Source organism: Chiloscyllium punctatum, chromosome 49, assembly GCF_047496795.1.
Source record: "Chiloscyllium punctatum isolate Juve2018m chromosome 49, sChiPun1.3, whole genome shotgun sequence".
Lineage (NCBI taxonomy): Eukaryota > Metazoa > Chordata > Chondrichthyes > Orectolobiformes > Hemiscylliidae > Chiloscyllium > Chiloscyllium punctatum.
The window spans coordinates 37,556,523-37,582,113 of record NC_092787.1 but is presented as its reverse complement, the minus strand read 5'-3'; the positions used below and the strand labels follow the sequence as shown (position 1 = coordinate 37,582,113).

Sequence of the window (25,591 nt, the reverse complement as noted above, 5' to 3'; positions counted from 1 at the left end):
GTTGGCCAGAAAACTGAGAAGCTGTCCTTTTGATCATCATTTAATAGTTCCATTTAATACTTCCTCTTTATGGGGTCACATTGCAAACCACAGCACCTTTGATCATGCAGCACTCTCTCAGCACACAATGAAAGATTGTGGAGAGATACATGGGAGGGGAGTGCGGTTGGGGGAAGGTAGCTGAGAGTGCAATAAGTGGATGGAGGTAGGAGTAAAGGTGATAGGTCGGGGAGGAGGGTGGAGTGGATAGGTGGGAAGGAAGATTGGCAGGTGAGACAGGTCATGAGGACAGTGCTGAGCTGGAAGGTTGGAACTGGGGTAGGGTTGGGGGGAGTGGAAATGAGGAAACTCTCTCCTCCTGATTCTATTTATTGGAATCGTAGGCCTCACTGCTACTCTCGGGCTTGCCCGCTTTATGGCCCACCGCCCCTCCCACTCTGCTGAGGACATGACAGTCCTGGGTCTCCTCTATTGCCACTCCCTCACCACTCGATGCCTGGAGGAAGAACACCATATCTTCTGCCTCGGGACCCTCCAACCCCATGGGATCAACGTGGACTTCACCAGTTTCCTCATTCCCCCCTCTCCCCCACCTTACACCAGTTCCAACTGTCCCGCTTAGCACTGTCCTCAGGACCTGTCCCACCTGCCAATCTTCCTTCCCACCTATCCGCTCCACCCTCCTGTCTGACCTATCACCTTCACCCCAACCTCGATTCACCTATTGCACTCTCAGCTACCTCCCCCCCAGCCCCACCGACCCTCCCATTTATCTCGTCACCCCGAGGCTCCCAGCCTCATTCCTGATGAAGGGCTCCGGCCTGAAATGTCGATTCTCCTGCTCCTCAGATGCTGCCTGGCCCTGCTGTGCTTTTCTTGCACTAGACTCTTGACTCTGATCTCCAGCATCTGCAGTCCTCACTCTCTCCTAGTTGATCCTCACAACTGTTCAACCACCTGCTGCCATTTTCCTCCACTCCTCTCCTTAGTTGCCCCTTGCCTTATTCCCAATCATAATTCCCCTTTGCCTGCCCCTTCATTCTTTCTGCGCCTCCTCCCTCAACTATCCTTCATAACCCTTAGCCCCCATCTCACTTTCACGCCTCTACCTCTCCCCTCACCCTCCCATCCCCACTCTACTGTCACTACTCTCCCCACCTCCATGCCCTCTGACCCTGTTCCACTTTCCAGCCCCTTTCCACCCCACCCACCCCATAACCCTCTCCATCTGCATCCCATCCCCACTGCACGGTTGCCTTTTTCTCCTCCTGCCCTGACCCGCTCTTCTCTCCCACCAGACCACTTTCTACCCACCTTGCCCTGGCCCCTCCTTCTCCCCTGTCCTGTCCCAATCCTCCCCCCGCCCATCCCATCCCACTCTTCCACCCCACCTTCCCACTGTTCTCCCCCTCCCACATCCCATCCCACCCCACCCCACTCTTCTCCCCCTCCAAAACTCCCGCCATTACACTCTGTCCCCTCCGCTGTCTAACTCCTCTCACCCTGTCCCACTCTCCTCTCCTCCCCCTGTCCCACTCTCCTCTCCTCCCCCGTCCCACTCTCCTCTCCTCCCCCGTCCCACTCTCCTCTCCTCCCCCTGTCCCACTCTCCTCTCCTCCCCCTGTCCCACTCTCCTCTCCTCCCCCTGTCCCACTCTCCTCTCCTCCCCCTGTCCCACTCTCCTCTCCTCCCCCTGTCCCACTCTCCTCTCCTCCCCCTGTCCCACTCTCCTCTCCTCCCCCTGTCCCACTCTCCTCTCCTCCCCCTGTCCCACTCTCCTCTCCTCCCCCTGTCCCACTCTCCTCTCCTCCCCCTGTCCCACTCTCCTCTCCTCCCCCTGTCCCACTCTCCTCTCCCTGTCCCACTCTCCTCTCCTCCCCCTGTCCCACTCTCCTCTCCTCCCCCTGTCCCACTCTCCTCTCCTCCCCCTGTCCCACTCTCCTCTCCTCCCCCTGTCCCACTCTCCTCTCCTCCCCCTGTCCCACTCTCCTCTCCTCCCCCTGTCCCACTCTCCTCCCCCTGTCCCACTCTCCTCCCCCTGTCCCACTCTCCTCCCCCTGTCCCACTCTCCTCCCCCTGTCCCACTCTCCTCCCCCTGTCCCACTCTCCTCCCCCTGTCCCACTCTCCTCCCCCTGTCCCACTCTCCTCCCCCTGTCCCACTCTCCTCCCCCTGTCCCACTCTCCTCCCCCTGTCCCACTCTCCTCTCCTCCCCCTGTCCCACTCTCCTCTCCTCCCCCTGTCCCACTCTCCTCTCCTCCCCCTGTCCCACTCTCCTCTCCTCCTCCTGTCCCACTCTCCTCTCCTCCTCCTGTCCCACTCTCCTCTCCTCCTCCTGTCCCACTCTCCTCTCCTCCCCCTGTCCCACTCTCCTCTCCTCCCCCTGTCCCACTCTCCTCTCCTCCCCCTGTCCCACTCTCCTCTCCTCCCCCTGTCCCACTCTCCTCTCCTCCCCCTGTCCCACTCTCCTCTCCTCCCCCTGTCCCACTCTCCTCTCCTCCCCCTGTCCCACTCTCCTCTCCTCCCCCTGTCCCACTCTCCTCTCCTCCCCCTGTCCCACTCTCCTCTCCTCCCCCTGTCCCACTCTCCTCTCCTCCCCCTGTCCCACTCTCCTCTCCTCCCCCTGTCCCACTCTCCTCTCCTCCCCCTGTCCCACTCTCCTCTCCTCCCCCTGTCCCACTCTCCTCTCCTCCCCCTGTCCCACTCTCCTCTCCTCCCCACCCCGGTCCCACTCTCCTCTCCTCCCCCTGTCCCACTCTCCTCTCCTCCCCCCGTCCCACTCTCCTCTCCTCCCCCCCCCCCGTCCCACTCTCCTCTCCTTCCCCCCTCCCCCTGTCCCACTCTCCTCTCCTTCCCCCCTCCCCCTGTCCAACTCTTCTCCACTCCTCTCCCCCGGCTGTGCTATTCTTCTCCTTTACCCCATTCCCTTCTCTCCCACTCGACAACCCTGCCCCTTGAACCTCCTAACTCCCCCCTCGGTCCCTTCTGCCATCTCCCACCTTGCTTCTGCCCTCTCTACCCTGTCCCCTTGTTCCACTCCCCCCACTTTCCTCCCACCACTCTATCTCTCCCCCTTCCTGCTAACCCCTCTTTCCCAACATCCTTTCTCCACCTCCCCTTCCTGCCGCCTCACCTCCCTTCCTCCCCCATGTTCCCCTCTTCCTCCCCCATTCTCCCCTACTTCCTCCCCAATGCCTCCCTACTTCCTTCCCACTACCCTCCCATTCCTGTCTCCATCAAGTTTCCTTTTCTCATTGCTCCCCTTCTGGACCACCACTTCCCTTCTCCGCCCCACTACCTTCCCACTCCCCTCTCCCTTCCTGCCCCACCCTCCTTCCCATCTCACTCCCCGCCACTCACCCTGCCACTCCTGCTCCCCCACTCCCCTTTTCTCCCACTCCCTGCTGTCTTTCTGACTCTTCTCTGTAACCTGATGTCTCTATATATATCCCCAGCTTGCGCTCTATCTCTCTCTGCGTTTCTTTATTCCCCCTCTTTCTCTGTGTATCCTGCACTTTTCTCTGTATCCCTCTCTTTTTGTATACTGCTCTGTGTCTCTATGTCTCTCTGCATCTCACTGTCTCTCTTTCTCTTGGTACCCTGCATTGTCTCCCATCTTCCTGTTCTGTCTTTACCCCTCCTCCCCTCATCTGCCTCGTCCCTCGTCCCCCCCCTACCCATCTCTGCAACCCCCCCCCCACCCTATCTTGTGAAGGTCATTAGCAGAGCCATAAAGTGGGCAAGCCTGAGAGTAGCAGTGAGGCCTGCGATTCCAACAAATGGGATCAGGAGGACAAAGTGAGGACTGCACATACTGGAGATCAGAGTCGAGAGTGTGGTGCTGGAAAAGCACAAAAGGTCAGGCAGCATCTGAGGAGCAGGTGAATTGATGTTTTGGGCATAAGCCCCTCATTCCTGATGAAGGGCTTATGCCTGAAACGTCGATTCTCCTGCTCCTTGGATGCTGCCTGACCTGCTGTGCTTTTCCAGCACCACACTGTCAACAGATGGAATCAGTCAAGAATGCTTTGTGTGACTTAGCATGGTGTTTGTCTAACCTCCTTTCATATCTTGGCAACCTGTCCTTCTGGCACTATAAGATATTCTGAGGCTATTGGATGGCACAGTCATGCAGCCTGTCTAACACAAGCAGCTAATCTCTCAAAAATGAGGATTGAGCAGGGCAGTGATCCAGGGATTGGGATGATTGGCCTCCGTGCAAGGTCAAAAGTCAATGAGATTGTGTCCATCCTACTGCAGTCAATCAATGGTAGAGTTAGTTGTGCATGCAGTTGTCTGAGCCAATCAGAAAGTATATGTGAACCTCATTGCTGACATTCCCTGTCTTAGGTTAGATGGATTCTGGGCTGAATAGTTCTATATAAATACAAGGGAGCCTCGTACGCAGAACATGAGATAAATGAGCAGTGTTTTTAACTGGATGGGTAGTACGGGTGTGATTGTGTGATCTCAGTGTCTGCACTATACCATGTGCAAAGAGCTGTCTGACTAGCCCTTAAAAGGGACTGCAGGAACTGAGCCGCAGCCATTTCTGAAGGTGGGTGGAGTGTTAGGACTGTTTTTGTTTCAGAGATCCTGGTGTGCTTCACAAAATAAAGTGGGCAATCATTTTGGATTGTGTGTGGCTGGGGGTGAGGCTCATGTTTCTGGCTGCTGAGTCTGCAAGTGACCAGTTACTAGTGCTCAGTCACACTGCAGATAGTGTGTGTCACTGAACCCACTGTGCAATCTTTCAGCAACTGTTCCTAGAGCAGCCCAGGCCCTGGGGCAGTTGCAGCAGGAGAGCCTGGGTGGCATTGCCACACCAGTTGAGGGCAGTCTAATACAGCAGTAAACAAATTGCACTGCATTTGTATTCAGAATTGCAGTCTCATGACTTCCCGATCTTATTTTCACAACCTTTAATTCTTTTACAACCCAATCTTCAAAGGAGTTCTTGATTTCATGATTCCATTTGCAATGGGATATAGTCCCATTGTCACTAATTCTCACTTAAATACAGTCCTACTGTCACTGACTCCCACTGGAAAATAGTCCCTCTGTTACTGACTCCTGCTGGGATATAGTCCCACTGTCAGTGGCTCTGTAACGAAGTTGGTGTATAAAAATGGCAAAAATGTAAAATAGGTGAAAGCATTGCATTGTTCCTTTAAGAGATAATGTGCTTTTTATTTTAGAGATTTAAAAATGAATGTCTGTGGCAGCAGCTGCGGGTGCTTGCATTGACATATTGTATCAAAAAGCCGTTCATTTTGTAGGTTAGACAGCAGGTTAGACAGCATGTGAGGAGCAGGAGAATCGAAATTTAAATTCAGCCAATTAATTTAAAAAGGCAATCGGAGATTAAGGACCAATTAAATTTAAATTTGATGGTGTTGACACCCTGAAACTAATCATATTATAAGAATTTGATGTATCATAGGGGTATATAAAAAAGGGCAATTGGATAGAATGAGGAAAGCCAACTGTCATCTGAAATGAGAGTGAACCTGCCATCTGAGAAAGAACTCTCCACGCAGTCTTAAAAGCACCATCTATCCATAAAGGCAAACGGCAGGTTTAGTGAAAATTCTTGATACCAGAAAAATACAGAGAACGCATTTCGGACAGAAGAATTTGATGGAGAAAGGCCTTCCGATCAGATGAATAATAGAGAAAATGTCCCTGATAGCAGAATCAGTGGAGAGGAAGAGCATTCCACAGACACGTTCTGTGTGAACTTTGAGAGACTAAGTTTTAATTTATTGTTCTTATTATTTGGATTTATATAAGGGGGAATCTTGGTTATTGAAACAGCATACCAACAGAATTTAGTACAGTTAGGGAATAGTAATAGTGAGAGTAATTCTAATTCCCTAACTCCTCCCTCTAACCAAACAAAAGGACTCTGTGGTATGTTGATAAGGTAGGGTTTTTCTATTTCATTTTTTATCGTATTGTTGGTAAAAGTTTTTCCTTTTTTGTTTATCTAAGTTAAGCTTAAGATTAAAAATGGCAGGCAATCTCAGAGTCGTGTTATGCTGCACTTGTTCATTGTGGGAGCTCAGGGGTACAGCTGATGTCCCTGACTCCTTCACATGCAGGAACTGTGTCCAGCTGCAGCTCTTGTTTGGCCGCATGACGGCTCTGGAGCTGCGGATGGACTCACTGTGGAGCATCCGTGATGCTGAGGAGGTTCGTGAATTGGTCACCCCGCAGATTGCGATTGCTGAGGGAGAAAAGGATGGGTGACCAAAAGGCAGAGAAAGAGCAGGACGGCAGTTCAGGTCTCCCCTACGGTCATCTCCCTCCAAAGCAGGTATATCGATACTGTTGGGGGAGGTGGCTCACCAGGGGAAGGCAGCGGTAGCCAGGTTCATGGCACTGTGGCTGGCTCTGCTATACAAGAAGGGCAGGAAAAAGAGTGGAAAGGCTATAGTCATAGCAGATTCAATTGTAAGGGCGGGGGGGGGGGGGGGGGGGGGTTAGATAGGTGGTTCTGTGGTCGAAAATGAGACTCCCGAATGGTATGTTGCCTCCTGGGTGCATGGGTCAGGGATGTCTCAGATCGGTTGAAGAACATTCTCAAGGGGGAGGGTGAACTGCCATTTGTCATTGTGCGTATAGGTACCAATGATATAGGTTAAAAAAAACAGGATGAGGTCCTACAAACAGAATTTAGGGAGTTAGGAGCCAAGTTAAAAAGTAGGACCTCAGAGGTAGTAATCTCAGGATTGCTACCAGTGTCACACACTATTCAGAGTAGAAATGAAAGAATAGGCAGGATGAATGCCTATTCTTGAGAGATGGTGCAGGTGGGAGGGATTCAGATTTCCGGGACATTGGAACTGGTTCTGGGGGAGGTGGGACTATTAAGAATTGGATGGTCTACACCTGGGCTAGACTTGAACCAATGTCCTTGGGGGTGCTTTTGCTAACGCAGTTGGGAAGGGTTTAAACTAATGTGGCAGGGGGAGGGAACCAAATGAGGAGGTTAGTGGACAGTAAGGAGGAAGTAACTAAAACCTGTGAGGAACTAGATAATGAAGTCAGCGTGAGTTAGGGGAAGAGTAGACAGGGAGCAGATGATGAACGCAAAAAGACTGGTGGTCTGATGTGCATTTGTTTTAATGCAAGAAGTGCAGTGGTAAGGCTGATGAACTTAGGGCTTGGATTTGTACCTGTGAGTACAATGTTATTGCTATTACTGAGACTTGGTTGAGGGAAGGGCAAGATTGGCAATTACATATCCCAGGATATTGATACTTCAGGCAGAATAGCGAGGGAGGTAAAAGGGGTGGAGGAGTTGCATTACTGGTCAAAGAGGATATCACAGCTGTGCTGAAGGAGGGCACTATGGAGGACTCGAGCAGTGAGGCAATATGGGCAGAGCTCAGAAATAGGAAGGGTGCGGTAACAATGTTGGGCTGTACTACAGGCCTCCCAACAGTGAGTGTGAGATAGAGGTACAAATATGTAACCAGATTACAGAAAGATGGAAGAGCAACAGGATGGTGGTGATAGGAGATTTTTATTTTCCCAACGTTGACTGGGATTCATTTAGTGTTAGAGCATGGGATAGAAATGGCAAGATTAGGGAACCATGGATGAAGGGTGAAATTGTGAGACTATCTAGGACGATAAAAGAAGCATACATAAGGTCTAGGTGACTGAAGACAGACAAAGTTTTGGAAGAGTGTTGGGAAAGTAGGACCAATCTGAAACGAGGAATCAAGAGGGCGAAAAGGGGCCATGAGATATCAGTAACAAACAGGGTTAAGGAAAATCCCAAAGCCTTTTATTCATATATAAAGAGCAAAAGGGTAACTAGAGAAAGGTTTGGCCCACTCAGGGACAAAGGAGGAAAGATATGCATGAGGTTAGAGAAAATGGGTGAGATTCTTAATGTGTACTTTGCATCGGTATTCACCGAGGAGCAGGACATGATGGATGTTGAGATTAGGGTAGGGATAGATGTTTGCTTACTCTAGGTCACATCAGCATAAGGAGGAAGGTGCTGTTGGGTGTTCTAAAAGGCTGGGATCTATCCCAGGTTACTGAGGGAATTGAGAGAGGAAATAGTTGGGGCCTTAACAGATATCTTTGCAGCATCCTTGAACACTGAGGTCCTGGAGGATTGGAGAATAGCTAATGTTGTCCCCTTGTTTAAGAAGAGTAGCAAGGATAATCCAGATAATTATAGACTGTTGAGCCTGATGTCAGTGGTAGGGAAGCTGCTGAAAAAGATACTAAGGGATAGGATCTGTTCCCATTTGTAGGAAAATGGGTTTATCAGTGATAGACAACATGGTTTTGTGCAGGGAAGGTCGTGTCTTACCAACATAATAGAATTCTTTGAGGACGTGATGACTTCAGTAAGGTGTTTGAAAAGGTTCCCCATGGTAGGCTGATGGAGACGGTGAAGTTGCATGGGGTCCAGGGTGTACTAGCTGAATGGATAGAGAACTGGCTGGGCAACAGGAGACAGTAGTAGTGGAAAGGAGTTTCTCAAAATGGAGACTTGTGGCCAGTGGTGTTCCAAAGGGATCTGTGCTGTGACCACTATTGTTTGTGATATACATAAATAGTTGGAGGAAGGTATAGATGGTCTGATTAGCAAGTTCGCAGATGACACTAAGATTGGTGGAGTAGCAGATCGTGAAAGGGACTGTCAGAGAATACAGCAGAATATAGACAGATTGGAGAGTTGGGCAGAGAAATGGCAGATGGAGTTCAATCCGGCAACTGCGAGGTGATGCATTTTGGAAGATGTAATTCCAGCGCGAACAATACAGTAAATGGAAAAGTCCTGGGGAAAATTGATGTAGAGAGAGGTCTGGGTGTTCAGGTTCGTTGTTGCCTGAAGGTGGCAACGCAGGTCAGTAAAGTGGTCAAGAAAGCATATAGCATGCTTTCATTCATTGATAGGGTATTGAGTACAAGAATTGGCAGGTCAGGTTAGAGTTGTATAAGACTTTGGTTCAGCCACATTGGGAATACTGCATACAGTTCTGGTCACCACATTACCAAAAGGATGTGGATGCTTTGGAGAGGGTGCAGAGAAGGTTCACCAGGATGTTGCCTGGTATCCAGGGTGCTAGCTATGAAGAGAGATTGAATAGATTAGGATTATTTTCATTAGAAAGACGGCGGTTGAGAGGGGACCTGATTGAGGTCTACAAAATCATGAGAGGTATAGACAGGGTGAAGAGCAAGAAGCTTTTTCCCAGAGTCGGGGTCTCAATTACTAGGGGTCATGAGTTCAAAGTGAGAGGGGAAATGTTTAGGGGAGATATGCATGGAAAATTCTTCATGCAGAGGGTGGTGGGTGCCTGGAACACGTTGCCAGCAGAGATGGTAAAGGCGGGAATAATAGCGTCATTTAAGATGTGTGTAGATAGAGACATACAGACCCTTAGAAAATAGGCAACAGGTTTAGATGGAAGATATAGATTGGTTTGGAGATGCCGGTGTTGGACTGGGGTGTACAAAGTTCAAAAGCACACAACACCAGGTTATAGTCCAACAGGTTTAATTGGAAGCACACTAGCTTTCGGAGCGACGCTCCTTCATCAGGTGATTGTCCTGATGACAATCACCTGATGAAGGAGCTAGTGTGCTTCCAATTAAACCTGTTGGATTATAACCTGGTGTGTGCTTTTTAACGATATAGATTGGCGCAGGCTTGGAGGGCCGAAGGGCCTGTGCTGTAATGTTCTTTGTTCTAATTGTTCAGTTTGTTAGGAATTCTGTTTTTTTACACACTGTTGGAGTTAGATAAATAAATTGTTACTTGTTAATTGTGAAGTGAATAAAAGGATTTCATTTCATTTAACCACTCCTTTATAACAGATTGTGAGGTGGGGTGGGGTGAGAGAGAGAGAGAGAGAGAGAGATTGTATCCCTTGTCACACTTCTTTATCAGGTTACAAAGCTTGCTGCTCCTCTCTGGGTGTTTTGGTTTTAATTAGCGGAGGGGTGTCAACCTGTGCTTCCTAACAGCTCTTACTGAAATGCAGTCCCACTGTCACTAGCTCTCATTATGATGTAGCATTCCTGACACTGGCTCTTGCTGGGATATAGTCTCATTGTCACTGTCTCCCACTGGGCTTTAGTTCCACTGTCACTGGCTCTCACTGGAATGTGTCCCATTGTCACGGGCTCTTGCTGGTATATAGTCTCACTGTCACTGACTGAAATGCAATCCCACTGACACTGGCTCTCGCTGGGATATAGTCGCTCTGTCATTGGTTCTCGCTGGGATACAGCATTGCTGTCACTGGATCCCGCTGGGAGATAGCACTGCTGTCACTGGCTCCCGCTGGGAGATAGACCCCCTGTCACTGGCTCCCACTGGGAGATAGACCCCCTGTCGCTGGCTCCCGCTGGGGTGTAGTCCCGCTGTCGCTGGCTCCCGCTTAGAGATAGACCCCCTGTCGCTGGCTCCCGCTGGGGTGTAGTCCCGCTGTCGCTTGCTCCCGCTGGGGTGTAGTCCCGCTGTTGCTGGCTCCCGCTTAGAGATAGACCCCCTGTCGCTGGCTCCTGCTGGGTGTAGTCCCGCTGTCGCTGGCTCCCGCTTAGAGATAGACCCCCTGTCGCTGGCTCCCTCTAGGGTGTAGTCCCGCTGTCGCTGGCTCCTGCTGCATATAGCCTGACTGCCACTGGCTCCCACTGGGATATAGTCTCACTGTCACTGGCTCCCACTGGGATATAGTCTCACTGTCACTGGCTCCCACTGGGATAAAGTCCCGCTGTCACTGGCTCCCGCTGGGGTATAGTCCCGCTGTCACTGGCTCCCGCTGGGGTATAGTCCCGCTGTCACTGGCTCCCGCTGGGATATAGTCCAGCTGTCACTGGCTCCCGCTGGGGTATAGTCCAGCTGTCACTGGCTCCCGCTGGGATATAGTCCAGCTCACTGGCTCCCGCTGGGATATAGTCCAGCTGTCACTGGCTCCCGCTGGGGTATAGTCCCGCTGTCACTGGCTCCCACTGGGATGTAGTCCCGCTGTCACTGGCTCTCGCTGGTATATAGTCCGGCTGTCACTACCCCCTGGTGGAATATTGTCCCGCTTTCACTGGGATCTAATCCCGCTGTCACTAGCTCCCCCTGGGATACAGTCCTGCTGTGACTAGCTCCTGCTGGAATATAGTCCTGCTGTCACTGGGGTACAGTCCCCTATGCACTGACTTTCATTGGGGTGTAGTTCCACTTACACACTCTCTCTCTCTCTCTCACTGGATACAGTTTGATCTGCTCTCCCTCTCAGTGGGGTACTGTTACACTATGATCTGTCTCTGACCGGGGTACAATTCATCCTGCTCTGTCTCTCACCGGGGTACAATTCATCCTGCTCTGTCTCTCACTGGGATACAGTGCCATGCAAACTTGATGGGGTGCAGTGCCCCAGGTACTGGTTAACTTTGGGGTATGCAGTGTGTTATGGGTTTGCGATAACTCTTGTTAGTTGTGAACTGCTTGAATGAACTTCCTCATTGGATTGGTTTGAAGTGTACATGACAGTAAGGTCACTGAAATCATTGTGCTCACATTTTCTCTGGGGGGACTAGAGTGCTATCACTTGATGAGTAATTGAGAGGCTCATACTAATATCTTGGAGGCTTAGGTTCGAAAACCATCATGATAGATGGTGGAATTAATAAATCTAAAATGTAAACCTAATTTGAGTAAGTGACCATGACAATAATCAGCTATTGTCATAAAAACCCATCTGTTTTACTTTTGTCTTTCACGGAAGGAAATCTGCTGTATTTTCCTAGTCTGGCCGACACATCTCCAGACCCACAACAGTATCGGTGACTCATAACTGCCCTTTGTAATACCTCCAATAAGCCCCTCAATTCAAGAGTAATCAGCGATGGGCATCAAATACTGGCCGCAGTTGCAACACCCACATCACACACTAAGTAAATTAAATATAGTTTGACTCCACTGTTCTTTCTCTGTGGCCCAAGAAATGTCTTATTTTTTGAGTATATATATCCAAATGCTTTTTGAAATGTACCAATAAATCAGCCACCAGAACCAGGGGTGCAAGCATCATACCATGTAAGAAGTCATGGTGTCGACGGAAGACAACAGAATCTCCCCCCTAGTTTCTTTTTTCCTGACTTAACGATGAAGGGAAGATAGGTTGTTGATGAAAAAGCTGAACATGGTTGGGCCGAGCAAGTTACCCTGAGGAACTCCTACAACGATGTCCTGGAGCTGAGGTGACTGATCTTCAGCAACCACAACCAACTTCTCTTTTGCTTTGTGTGTCTCCAACCAGTGGAGAAACTTTCCCCTGCAGTTACGACTGACTCAAGTTTTGACAAGACTTCTTGAATCCACACCAGTCAAATGCTGCCTTGTTGTTAAGAGTAGTCACTTGTACCTAATGTCTGCAATTCAGTTCTTTGGTCCATTTTGGACCATGGCTACCATCAAGTAAGGAGTCTCAAGGCTCAAACAAGCAGTGAAGAAGAAATCTTTCCTAGAAACTCGAGAGATGTCTGTATGCAATAAAAGTAGACTCCAGCTTGTCAGGCCTATATTTGACACCACGTCCATAGCAAAATGGTCAAATGGCAAAAGTAAAACTGAAATGTCCCAACCAGACAATTTGAGATAGCAACAAATGTTGGCCTTGCCAATGCACCCACATCCACACCCAAGAATAAAAAGAAAATCCCCAGGATAATGCAAGTCAGAGATGACCCCACACTTAGCTGAATGAGAAAGTGGATAGACTGCAGTCTTGTGCAGACCACCAAGACATCAGAGTTGATTCTGATATCTGTCTCCAGGCTGTAGTATCCTGGTTAGTCACTTATCCTTGATGCTGAAGATTGATGCTGCTCAGAAACCGACCAACTTCTAGAAAAGTGGGCAGGGTGTTATAATTACATTATCAATCAGTTGTGATCCACCAGTAAAGAAGTAATCAACAGTCTGAGATGGTTGTCATCAACTGCCCTCGAGATAGCTCTCCCATGCTGTTAGAAACAACTAACTGTCAGGAGACTAAGCTTGAAGAGCTGCTGCGACCGAGCTCAGGCCCAGAAGAGGCCAACTTCAAGAAGCTGCTGCTAATTCAACTGGGACCCACAAAGGGCCATGAGCATGTACGTTAACCTATCACCATCTAAAGAACACTGCCATCTGGTTTTCCTTCAGCACTAGACAACTTCATTTTTAACCACATTATACTGAATTTACCATGTATTTGCGCACTTATAATCTGTCTAAATCACCTTGCAGCTCCTGTGCATTCTCATTGCCATCAAGTTTTGTGACTTCAGTAGCCATGGAAGAATTACAGTCAAAAAAGTGTGGCACTGGAAAAGCACAGCTGGTCAGGTAGCATCTGGGGAACAGAAGAATCGACATTTTGAGTGTAAGCTCCTCATCAGGAATTCCTGATGAAGAACTTATGCTAAAAATGTCTACTGTCCTGCTCCTCCGATGCTGCCTGACCGACTGTGCTTTTCCAGCGCCACACGTTTTGACTGATCTCCTGCAACTGCAGTCCTCACTTTCTCCGAATGGAAAAATTACATGCAATTCCTTCATCCAAGTCAACCATCTGAAGGTTTCACACATCATTAACTCTGTGTCACCTCTTTCAAATCCAAACAAAAATAAGGAGATGAAATCTTGAAACAGCAACTTGTCAAGATTGCAGTTACCTATTGTATCCTGTTCTACTTGACCAGAACTTTTCTGGGTAAAAATCACTTTTGCAATCACTTATGTACCCAGAAGAACCCTACTAAAACCCTCAGATGATGTACATATTCATCTTTCAAGAAGGTCATAGTTGATTTGTTTGTATTTTGATTTAAGAAATTCAATGCAGCTGACTGTATGCAATGGATATTAATGTTTTACTCTTTTGTCTCGGAATTTGTGACATTCAAACAGATTAAATTAGAGAATCATTGTCAATTTGCTTTTCTATGGTGAGTTTATCAGTCCATGTTTTCAGTGACTGGGTCTGTTCTGAATCTACCCACTTGTCACGGTGATGGTATCACACAACATGATGGAGGTTATGTGGATGTTGTGTGATACGATCACTGTGACAAATGGGTAGACCACAACAGAAGCAATAACCACTTGAACCACATCCACACTGTAAATACACTTGAGTGGAAGTAGTTTGGCAGTGCATTTACTGACACCGCCAAACACGTAGTGCATTTAACAAATCACATGTCCTTTGAAAGTGAGACACTTGCCTCTTGCACAGCTTCAATTTAGTCTTTCTCCATGTGGTCCAATGGCAATAGGTATCTGCTCATTTGAGTTTCTCTATTTTCAGCTAGTCCACCACAAACCAGGATGTGATGAAAGCACAGATTCCTTGAAAATTGCATTTAGCTGATCTAGTGCGCATATGTTGGGATTCCCGATGACTTGTCATTCAAATGTCTGGTGGTTCATTCAACATTGTGAACTCATTCACTAAAGGCAGCCATTGACATTTGCACGATGTAATTATGTTGCAGCAATCTAGATGGGCCACAGTTTTATGAATGTGTATTTATTGAACATATGAACTTGCTAACTTGTGAAGTTTACTTCAGTTTTAACATTGCCATACAGATGGTGTTACAATAGGATCTGCTCATGGTCCAGTTCTTGATAATATTTTCATTAATTTGCAGGATAAATACTTTCAATAGAATGAACTCTAACCACCTACTCCTGCATAGTTCCAAAACATTAATGATATGTTTACTATATTGGAATTTCCTAACACGCCTCAAAGGACTTCACCCTGTGCTCACATTCACCTTTGAAATGGAGCAGTCCAAACAACTCTTGTTCCTCCATATGTTAGTTGAGAGATGTGCTAATGGGTTTTCTGCTGTCTACTACAAGCCCATTTTCACCATGTATGTTGGGATTCCTCTCATTCCATGTGCCATAAAATTGGCTTTATTGACTTAAATATTGTTACTTTGGTTCTGTGCGGGGTAAGTGGTAACAGCGTTCTTTGGCATATTGCACTCTCTTTTGTTTCTTGCCAGATTCTGCCCCATGCTTGAAGGTTTCCCTAATCTGCACTTGTCAGGTATTGTTTGGCCAGTTCTGTCGTCTTTTCCCATTGAGTGATCCCTTTTAAATCTTTCCCCTCTCACTTTAAACTGATGCCCTCTAATTTTAGACTCCCCCACCCCAGGGAAAAGACCTTGGCTATTCACCCTATCCATAACCCCCAAACAGGTTGATGTTTAAACAACACTTTTTTTTTAATAACATACAGGGCTATAGGAACAGAAGTTTGTCATTTGGCCACAAACTGTTTCCACCAATGAAAAGTGGCTGGTCTCTGAGCTAATTCTAGATAGCTGCCTTTGCCGTACATCCTTTAATACTTTTGGATAAAGAAAACTTAGCAAACTCAAACTGACAAATGATCTTAAACTCATCAGGGCAGATAGCAAGAATTGCTGGTACAATTGCAACATTTAAAAGGCATCTGAATGGGTATATGAATAGGGAGGGTTTGGAGGGATATGGGCCGGGTGCTGACAGGTGGGACTAGATTGGGTTGAGATATCTGGTCAGCATGGACGGGTTGAACCAAAGGGCTATTTCCATGCTGTACATCGCTATGACTCTAAGAGACAGGACTCTGGAGGGTTACAAGGTAGTTAGGAAGGAACAGAAAAATGGACTTAGAAGAGCTAGAAGGGAGCATGAAAAAGCCTTGGCAGTATTAAGGAAAACCCCAAACCATTCTATACTTAAGTGAGAAACAATAGAATGGCCAGAGTGAGGGTAGGGCTGATCAGGAATAATAGAGGGAACTTGTCACTGAAGTTGGAGGAGGTAAGCGATGTCCTTAATAAATACTTTGCTTCTGTATTCACTAGTGAGAGGGACTTCGTCTTTGTGAGGACAGCGTGAAACAGGTTGATACGTTCAAACAGATTGATGTTAGGAAGGAGGATGAGCTGAAACTTTTATAAAACATGAGGGTAAATAAGTCCTCGAGGCCAGATGGGATATGCCCAAGCTTTGGTCAGGGCATGGATTTGAATTTCCCTTTCACTTCCTAGAACCCAGCTCTTTGGGGCATTATTCAGTATGTCACCTTAGGAATGCAGGAAGCAAGAGAAAAGAAATGGGTTGGATGAGGTGGGTAAAGGAGAGGGACAGGAAAAGGAGGTTGGGAGGGGTGAGATGTGTGGTGATTGTGGGGAGGTCGAGATGGGGAAGGTCACTATTGAACATGACCTGGAGCACCCCATATACTGTTATCTAATTATTAAATTGCTGATCTTGGGCTGTTTTGTTTTCCAGTGATATTGCTATTAAACAGGAACTATGGTGGAAAGGGAGGGAGAACAGGTGGAATCTAAAAGAAAAAGGCAGAGAATGGGGAATAATGTTAAATGAGAAGTTTACTAAACAAACCCATCCTGGCTGGCTGCAAACTGTGCCAAGCTGCGTCTCCATTGATGTGCTGAACACAGGATGGCAATTTGTTTAACAGTGTGAAAATACACCCTTTGCATTAGTGAGTGGGGACAGTCCTGCGAGGATTAATAAAACCACTGAAATGGTAATGTTTGTTGGAGGTTTGTTTGCATTGTGAATGAGGTTCAGCTGCTAATCTTGAGTGACAGCTTGAAGGTTAATAGTTTTCAAGGTGGCACAAAGTGCCCATTCTATGCTCAGTAACAATACCACAGTGTTTCAAGTGCATCCTGTCATAGGCAATCAATCTGCTTCTCCCCAGGCCTGGACCCTCTCCACTTGCTGGATATCCTGCAAGTACTTTGGACAAAGAAAGAGATTCATGAGGTAAGTCCCCTATTGATGGAACCTCATAAAAGATCTTGGGATTTATGCAGCGCGGGTCTTCTGCACTAATACGGGGAACCATGATTTATGCAAATTTGTGTTGAGTTACATTAAGTGGGTTTGCATTGGTAACAGTGTATCTGAGGGTGGGGGAGTGGGGTTAACTTGATATAATGAGATTCATATCATGTAACATGATGTAACTGATCACTTCTCTGACATCAGTAAGAGAGAAAACATCAGTCTGGAAAATACATGTGAAGGGAGAGGTCTTCGACACTACACCAGAGAGCTATATTTGAGAAACTACAACGTGCATGTTTGAATAAAGGCGTGTTACAAAATATGAGAGTTGAAGAGCCTTAGTTAGAGATAAGGAGTAAGCAGTCTAAAGGGTGGTGTATATGCAGGCACCCGAACCTGAGATATTCCATACAATCATCTCCCCTGAGATATTCCGTACTGTTCTCAACACGTGCAGGGAGCAGTAACAAAAACAGAAATTGTTGGAAAAAATCAGCAGGTCTGGCTGCATCTGTGGAGAGAAATCAGAGTTAACATTTTGGATCCAGTAACCCTTCTTAGAACTAATGGTAGCTAGGAATGGTTGGTTATTATGCAGAATGTAGGGTGGGGGTTAAGATAGGTGGGTGAGAGCCCAAAGAGAGAGAAGGCAAAATAATGGATGACGGTTCATCTAGGAGAATGAATGGCTGCTAATGGGGACTGTTAGTGCCTAACAATGGAAAGTGTTTAATAGCAGATCGTATGAGGGGGTTGGGGTAAGGTCATGGAAGTATATGCTTCAAACCCTAAAGCTATTGAACTACAGAGGCTGTAGAATTCCCAAGTGGAAAATGAGTTCTTCTAGCTTGTGCTGAGCTTCTCTGGAGCACGCAGCAAGTCTGAAACAGAGAAGGTGGCCAGGGAACTTGATGGTGTGTTAAAATGGCAAGCAGGTTAGAACACAAGACAGAACAGGGTGGCAGTGAGGGGGGAGCAAAAGACTTTCAGAGCTGGGATCGGAAATGAAAACTGAGTCTAAGAGACACAACTGATAAAGGAAGACTCTGAAGACAAATCTTCTTTGGAACATTCCGATAATAAAAAGGAGTCAACTGAAGATTTCAAATTACAAGACACTGAGTGAAAAGACTCCAAAAGATGAGGGAAAAAAACACTGGAAGACTTTAAATTCTAGCCCTGAACCAACAATTCTTTGGTAAAGGAAAACTTAGGGTCAGAACATTTTTAACAGTAAGAAAGAAAAATCCAAGTACTCATCCAGGTTGGTCAGCCATGATAGTCCATCAGGATGAGAGTTTGCCTTAACTGTTAGATAATGCAGTGAGTATACACTGAGGGCAGATATGAGAGCTTTGGAACCAGCAATTTTGGCACTATAGCACAACTTGAGACTTGCACACAAAGGAGCAGAGCCATCAAGTCAGCCATGCTTTTATATGCTGGAAGCCCCATAGATGATGATCTGGTTAGACCAAGTTTGGGGAAATATGGTAGTGTTTAATTAAAACATCCAATCTGGACTTTAGCACCAGAAAAAAAGTAGTGGTAGAATGGATGAAATTTAATCAGTGATCTCAGCATTTGGGAGAATCAATGGATTTTTAAGAAAATTTATATGGTCTAGAAAAGGATGTTGCATGCACGGATATTTGAAGGATAAATTTGTTAGACTGCAATAATAGTATAAGGGATGAGAAATTATCAGACTTTCTTTCTTCTGAGGAACACTTCACAGTGGAGAAATCAGAAGTCAGGGCACATGAGTTAGTGCTGCAAGCAGCCATCAGGATGCCACATTTGGATGGTGGGACATCCTTCTGAAAGGCTACCAGAATGCCAAAAGATTGAGAATCAATGTCGATAGAATGTTGTAGGGATCAGTGCTGGGGGCACTATTGCTTCCAATATATATTAGTGACTTGGATGAGGAAAGTGAATGTATCGTAGCCAGGTTTGTGAATGACACACAAAATAGATGAGAAGGCAAAGAAAGCCAGGGAAGGTGCCACAAAAAGTGCAGGTAGGTTAAGCGAGTCGGCAAAAACTTGGCAGATGAAATATCACAGGGGAAATGTGAGGTTAGAACCATAGAATGATGCACTTTTCACAAAAGGAAAGGAAGGGCTGAATATTATTTAATTGGGGAAAGACAGAAAGCTACAATATAGGGGAGTGGGACACAAATAGACTGTGACTGATGTATAAAAATAGGGCGGTCTTGCTAAAGCTATATCAGGCACTAGTCAGTCCACAATTGGAATACTGTGATAAGTTTTAAGACCCTTACGTAAGGAAACATTGGAGGCAGTACAGAGAAGGTTCATGAGGTTGATTCCAGGTAAGGAGGGATTTTCTAATGAGGAGCGGTAGAATATTCTGGCCTTATACATTGTGGAGTTTAGAAGATTGAGAGGCAACCTTATGAAATGTGCAGGATTCTTGCGGCACTTGACAGGTAGATGTGGAAAGGTTGTTTTCCCTTGTAGGGTCCTAGTATCTGAGATGGTAATCTCAGACGAAGGCTTGCACATTTAAGACAAGTGAGGAGGATTTTATTTTCTGAGGGTAGTTGAACACTGTTGAATTCTTTACCACAGAGGACTGTTGAGGGCAAGTCATTAAGTATATTCAAGGTTGAGATAGACATATTTTTAATCAGTAAAGGAAATTCAGGTTTATGGAGATAAATCAGGGAAGTGGAGTTGAAGATTATTAGATTGGCCAGGATCTCATTGAATGGCAGAGCAATCTCAATGGACCAAAAGGTCTAATTCTGGTTTTTGGTTAAGTGCAACAAACGCTCATCAGGAGGAGCGAAGTGCCACACGTGATCAATTGGGAAACTTAAGAGAATATTGTAAGTTAGCAGCGTCTTTATCACTCAAAAGCAAATAAATTAAAATTACACAAGATGGAAAAAGTTCAAGTTAGAGATACAGAACAAAAACATGAAGAAAACATTCCTCGTGGAGATCAAAGAGAGTGAAAAAAGATTCTGCACCATGGATGTCAAGATACAAGAGTTGAAATAGAATTTAAACTCAGTACAAGAGCAATTGTTTCAATACTGGCAGACAGCTTGCCGTGTTTGAAGCCTGTGATATTCAGATTTGCAAATGAAGTCTTCGAAGGGTCAGAGGCACAGGTTTCCAGGTACATAGACAAATCACCAGGAAACTTAGCCACCGAGGGCAAAATGTTAGCAGAACAGTAAGTATACTGAGGATTCAGATTCAGAGATTTAGAATATCTCATTGTTGAGTTGAAATGCACGTAATTGTCTTGGTTTCTAAGAGAGGAATAAACCAACGATGGCTATCCAAAGAAGTTAAGGAGAGTTGAAAGAAAAAGTGAGTGATAGCCTTGAAGACTGGGATAAATTCAGAGTCCAGCAAAGGAGGACTAAAATGATAAGAAGACAGAGAAATGAAACTGTGAGGGCAAACTAGCAGGGAATATAAAAACTGACAGTAAGAGTTTCTTCAGTGTATAAAAAGGAAGAGGGTGGTCAAAGTGAACATAGACCCCTTAGAAAGTGAATCTGGGGAGATGATTATGGGGAACATGGAAATGGCAAACAGACACTTTGCATCATTCTTTATGGTGGAAGATCCCATTAATACAAAAGAATGTGGGGATGGGTGAAATTAAGTACCATCACCATCGCTATCACTAGAGAGGTGATATTAGATAACCCTTAGTGTCAAAGTCAGATAAGGCCCCAGGCCCCGATGACCTGCACCTTAACTCTTTGAAAACCATGTTAGGGAACTGGAGCTGGATGAATTCAGGATCATTCGTGAGGCAGAGATTATAATAGATAAAAGCAACAGGGAGGTAGTTACTCCTAGAAATGAAGATACTTGGGTGACTGTTAAGGAGCAGTCAGTGCAGGAATCCCTTGTGGCTGTTCCCCTGTATAACAAGTACACCACTTTGGATACTACTGGGGGGGGAGAGTGATGACTTACCAGGGGTAAGCCATGGGGTACAGGTCTCTGGCCAGAGTCTATACCTGTTGCTCAGAAAGGGTAGGGGAAGAGGAGTAGTGCATTAGTTTTGAGGAGCTCCATAGTTAGGGGGACAGATAGGAGATTCTGTGGGAATGAGAGAGACTCTCAGTTGGTGTGTTTCCATGCTGTACATCTCTATGACTCTATGGTGAGCGTGACGCAGAGTCTGCTAAGGGATATAGATAGGTGAAACAACTAAGCAGAAACTTGGCATATGGGACTAAAACCATTAACTGTGTTTTATTCAGATGCAGTTGGATCTGCTGAGTTTTTCCAGCACTGTGTTTGTTATCGTCATACAACATCCTACTCATTCTGGGTATCATGCCAGTTAATCTCTGATCTGCCTCCAAAGCATTTACGTTCTTCCTTAAATTAGGTATTCAAAACTGTACACACTACTCAAGATGTGGTTTCACCATCTGTAGAACTGAAGCATAATATCTTTAAGTTTATACCCAATTTTTCTTGTAATAAATGGTAACATCCCATCAGTGTTCTTAATTACATGCTGTACCTGCATGCTAACCTTTTGTGACACATACATTGAAATACCTAAATCCCTCTGCACTTTGGAATTCTGCAATCGCTCAATAAAGGGCCCTTTAGCCTATCAGGTTTGCACTACTCAAAACCAATGACCAAAATATTCTAACTTCATTTTCCAGCACTTTTCCAGTCTTGTATACCCTCGCAACACAAGTGTATATCTAAATGCTGCTAATATGTTATGAGGTTTTCTGCCTCAGCCATCCTTACAGGCAGTGAGTTCTAGATTCCCCAGCCTTTGGGTGTAAATAGTTCTCCTCACATTTCTTCAAAGCCTTCTGCCCCTTACTTTAAATTTATGCCCCAGTCGTTGATCACTTCACCAAGGGAAAATTTATTTTTCCTGTCTCATTGTTAGCAATCACTTACTAATAAGTTTGATTATTCACCAAGAAAATTCCATATCACTGCTTATGGGATCTCTGGTTCCTTGTGTGGCTGATGATCCTGAATCTTGGAGCCACATCTCCAACAACACATTTGACAGGTGTTTCTGGGAGGTAGAACTGGTCCTTGGCCTTGGGTTCATCGGCATTCCTTTCTCAAGTTGTTTTTCTGCATTTCCTTTCGTCGCTGGGTATTCTCAAAGAATTGTGACCGTTCAAACAGGAGTCTCCTCCAAGCTGGGCCCTACTGAACAAATTGACATCTGTGTTATATTTCTTGAGGCAAGCCTTTAGGGAGTCTTTGAAAATACTTCCTTAGTGCTTCTCGTGTTCGAAAGCTGCCTTAGCTGGGCAAAGAAGATTTGTTTTGGCACTTGGAACTCAGCCATCCTAAGAACGTGCCCGGCCCAGTGAAGTTGGTTTTGGATGATTTTGTCCTCTGCTGGTGCTATTAGTTGCTATTGGTTGGTGCTAGTTTGCCTGTCCTCCCAGCTGATGCAAAGAATCTGTCTCAAAAAGCATTGATGGTTCTTCTCAAAGGTCCAATTTGTAGACCAAGTTTTGGAGTTATAGAAAAGAGTCAGAAGGGTGAGTGCCATATATGCACAAGGATCTTTTGATCAGCATGGATGTCCCAGGTGATGAAGACTCTTATTTGAAGACAGTGCTTGTACGGTGGATGTGATGTTGAATCTTTGCACGGATGCCTTAGATGAGAGGTAGCTTCCCAGATAAGGGAAATGTCCATGTTTGGGAGAATTTTTCCATAGATCTTGAAGGATGGATCGGAACTTGACTTGGATGTGGTGGTAAAGGACTTGACTATTTTTGAGATCGAAGCTGAGATCAATTCTTTGGTATGCTTCTGCAAAGGCGTTAGTGAGGCTTGAAGGTTCTTTTTTGAGAGAGCAGGAATGACATTGCCATCCACATATTGAAGTTGTACAAGTGAGGTCAAGTGTTGTTTCCTTCTTGGACTTCAGCCAGTTGAAATTGAAAAGTTTACTGTCCATGTTGTAGACAATATCCACACCACTGGAAAGCTTGTTCTTGACACGATGAAGAGTGGTTGCAAAAATATAGAGAAAAGGCACCTCAAAGGATTCTGTCACATCAGTGAGGATCATTATCGATATCTTGTCGTGGAGAAGATAGAGAACATTGATGAATTTCATTGGATTGTTGGCCTTTGACACTGTCTTCCGTGTCATTTTCCGATTGACTGAGTCTAAAGATTTGGTCAGATCAATGAAGTCTGTATAGTTTGATTGGCGTTGTTCCTGGCATTTCTCTTGGGGTTGCCAAGCAGTGAAAATCATCTCCATACTTCAATAATTTGGTTGGAAGCTGTACTGTCTTTCAGGAGAGATTTCCTTAGAGACTGGAAGAAAGAGCTGAGCAATGATCTGGACAATGATCTTCCCGGAGATGGATATTAGGAAGACATTTTAGTAGTTCCCACTGTCTATTTTGTCTGTTTTCTTGAAGACATTAGCAAAGGCATCATCCCTGAGATTGGCGGGGGTTTCTTCTTTGTCCAAGATTTTAACGTTCAGTTGACAGAGATGGCAGGTAAGCTTTTTGTCTCGAAGTTTGAAATCAACTACTCCTGTGGGTTTTCCATTCTTCATGTATCTAATGGAGTCTTCAACTTCTGCAACACGGAGTGGGAATCCAAGATCATTTTTGATAGGAAGTTGAGATATTTTCTCAACCACATCTTCATTAATGATTGTATTGCAGTTTAGTAGTTCTTCAAAGTGTTCTCTCCATCAGAGGTGGATTTTTACTCTGTCTCTCAAAAGAGTGCAATCCTTACTGCACACCAGTTTGAGGCCAAGCGTGTTGCCTTGGTAGAATATAGAACATAGAACATTCCAGCGCAGTACAAATCCTTCAGCCTTCAATCTTGCGCCGACCTGTTAACCAATCAGAAGCCCATCCAACCTAAACTATTCCGTTTCATCCATTGGTTTATCCAATGGTCATTTAAATGCCCTTAAAGTTGGTGAGTCAACTACTGTTGCAGACAGGGCATTCTACATCCCTGCTACTCTCTCAGAAAAGAAATTTCCTCTGACATCTGTCCTATCTCTCTCACCCAGGAGAAAGTGAGGACTGCAGATGCTGGAGATCAGAACTGAAAATGTGTTGCTGGAAAAGTGCAGCAGGTCAGGCAGCATCCAAGGAGCAGGGTCCTGTTAGGGTGGAAGGAAAGGCTGGTAGGTATAGGTATGATGAAGAAAATTGTGGGTTTGGTTAAGAAAAAGAAGGAAGCCTTTGTCAGGTATAGACAGGATAGATCGAGTGAATCCTTAGAAGAGTATAAAGGCAGTTGGAGAATACTTAAGAGGAAAATCAGGAGGGCAGAAAGGGGATATGAGATACCTTTGGCAAATAGAGTTAAAGAAAATCCAAAGGGTTTTTACAAATACATTAAGGACAAAGGGGTAACTAGAGAGAGAATAGGACCCCTCAAAGATCAGCAAGGCAGCCTTTGTGTGGAGCCGCAGAAAATGGGGGAGATACTAAATGAGTATTTTGCATCAGTATTTACTGTGGAAAAGGAAATGGAAGATATAGAATGTAGGGAAGTAGATGATGACATCTTGAAAAATGTCCATATTACAGAGGAGGAAGTGCTGGATGTTTTGAAATGCATAAAGGTGGATAAATCCCCAGGACCTGATCAGGTGTACCCTAGAACTCTCTGGGAAGCTAGGGAAGTGATGGCTGGGCCTCTTGCTGAGATATGTGTATCATTGATAGTCACAGGTGAGGTGCCGGAAGACTGAAGGTTGGCTGACGTGGTGCCACTGTTTAAGAAGGGTGGTAAGGACAAGCCAGGGAACTGTAGACTAGTGAGCCTGACGTCGGTGGTGGGCAAGTTGTTGGAGGGAATCCGGGGGGTTAGGATGTACATGCCTTTGGGAAGGCAAAGACTGATTAGGGATAGTCAACATTGCTTTGTGCATGGGAAATCATGTCTCGCAAACTTGATTGAGATTTTTGAAGAAGTAACAAAGAGGATTGATGAGGGCAGAGCAGTAGATGTGATCTATATGGACTTCAGTAAGGCATTTGACAAGGTTTCCCATGGTAGTCTGGTCAGTAAAGTTAGATCTCACGGAATATAGGGAGGACTAGCCATTTGGATACAGAACTGGCTCAAAGGTGGTGGTGGAGGGTTGTTTTTTAGACTGGAGGCCTGTGACCAGTGGAGTGCCACAAGGATCGGTGCTGGGTCCACTACTTTTTGTCATTTACATAACTGATTTGGATGTGAGCATAACAGGTACAGTTAGTAAGTTTGCAGATAACACCAAAATTGGAGGGGTAGTGGACAGTGAAGAAGGTTACCTCAGATTACTTTGGGATCTTGATCAGGTGGGCCAATGGGCTGAGAAGTGGCAGATGGAATTTAATTCAGATAAATGCGAGGTGCTGCATTTCAGGAAAGCAAATCTTAGCAGGGCATAAACACTAAATGGTAAGACCCTCGAGAGTGTTGCTGAGCAAAGAGACCTTGGAGTGCAGGTTCAGAGCTCCTTGAAAGTGGAGTCGCAGATAGATATGATAGTGAAGAAGGCATTTGGTATGATTTCCTTTATTGGTCAAAGTATTGAGAACAGGAGTTGGGAGGTCATGTTGCAGTTGTACAGGACATTTGTTAGGCCACTGTTGGAATATTGCGTGCAGTTCTGGTCTCGTTCCTATCGGAAAAATGTTGTGAAACTTGAAAGGGTTCAGAAAAGATTTACAAGGATGTTGCCAGGGTTGGAGGATTTGAGCTAGAGG

At 45.8% G+C, this 25,591-nt stretch overlaps 1 protein-coding gene across 15 annotated transcripts in view; it reads left to right on the top strand.

Annotated features, from left to right (window-relative positions):
* The window catches only part of exd3 (exonuclease 3'-5' domain containing 3), a 395,662-nt gene that overhangs the window by 50,907 nt on the left and 319,164 nt on the right, over nucleotides 1–25,591 (top strand). For 13 of the 15 annotated variants that reach the window (XM_072566229.1, XM_072566225.1, XM_072566222.1 and 10 more), the window contains one exon: nucleotides 16,754–16,818. The exons of the other annotated variants lie outside the window; for them this stretch is intronic. Coding sequence is in view for 12 of the 13 variants with exons in the window: in XM_072566225.1 (XP_072422326.1) it covers nucleotides 16,754–16,818 (65 nt within the window). In the remaining variant the exon portion in view is untranslated. The remainder of the gene's footprint in view (nucleotides 1–16,753; nucleotides 16,819–25,591) is intronic. 15 annotated transcript variants of the gene reach the window in all.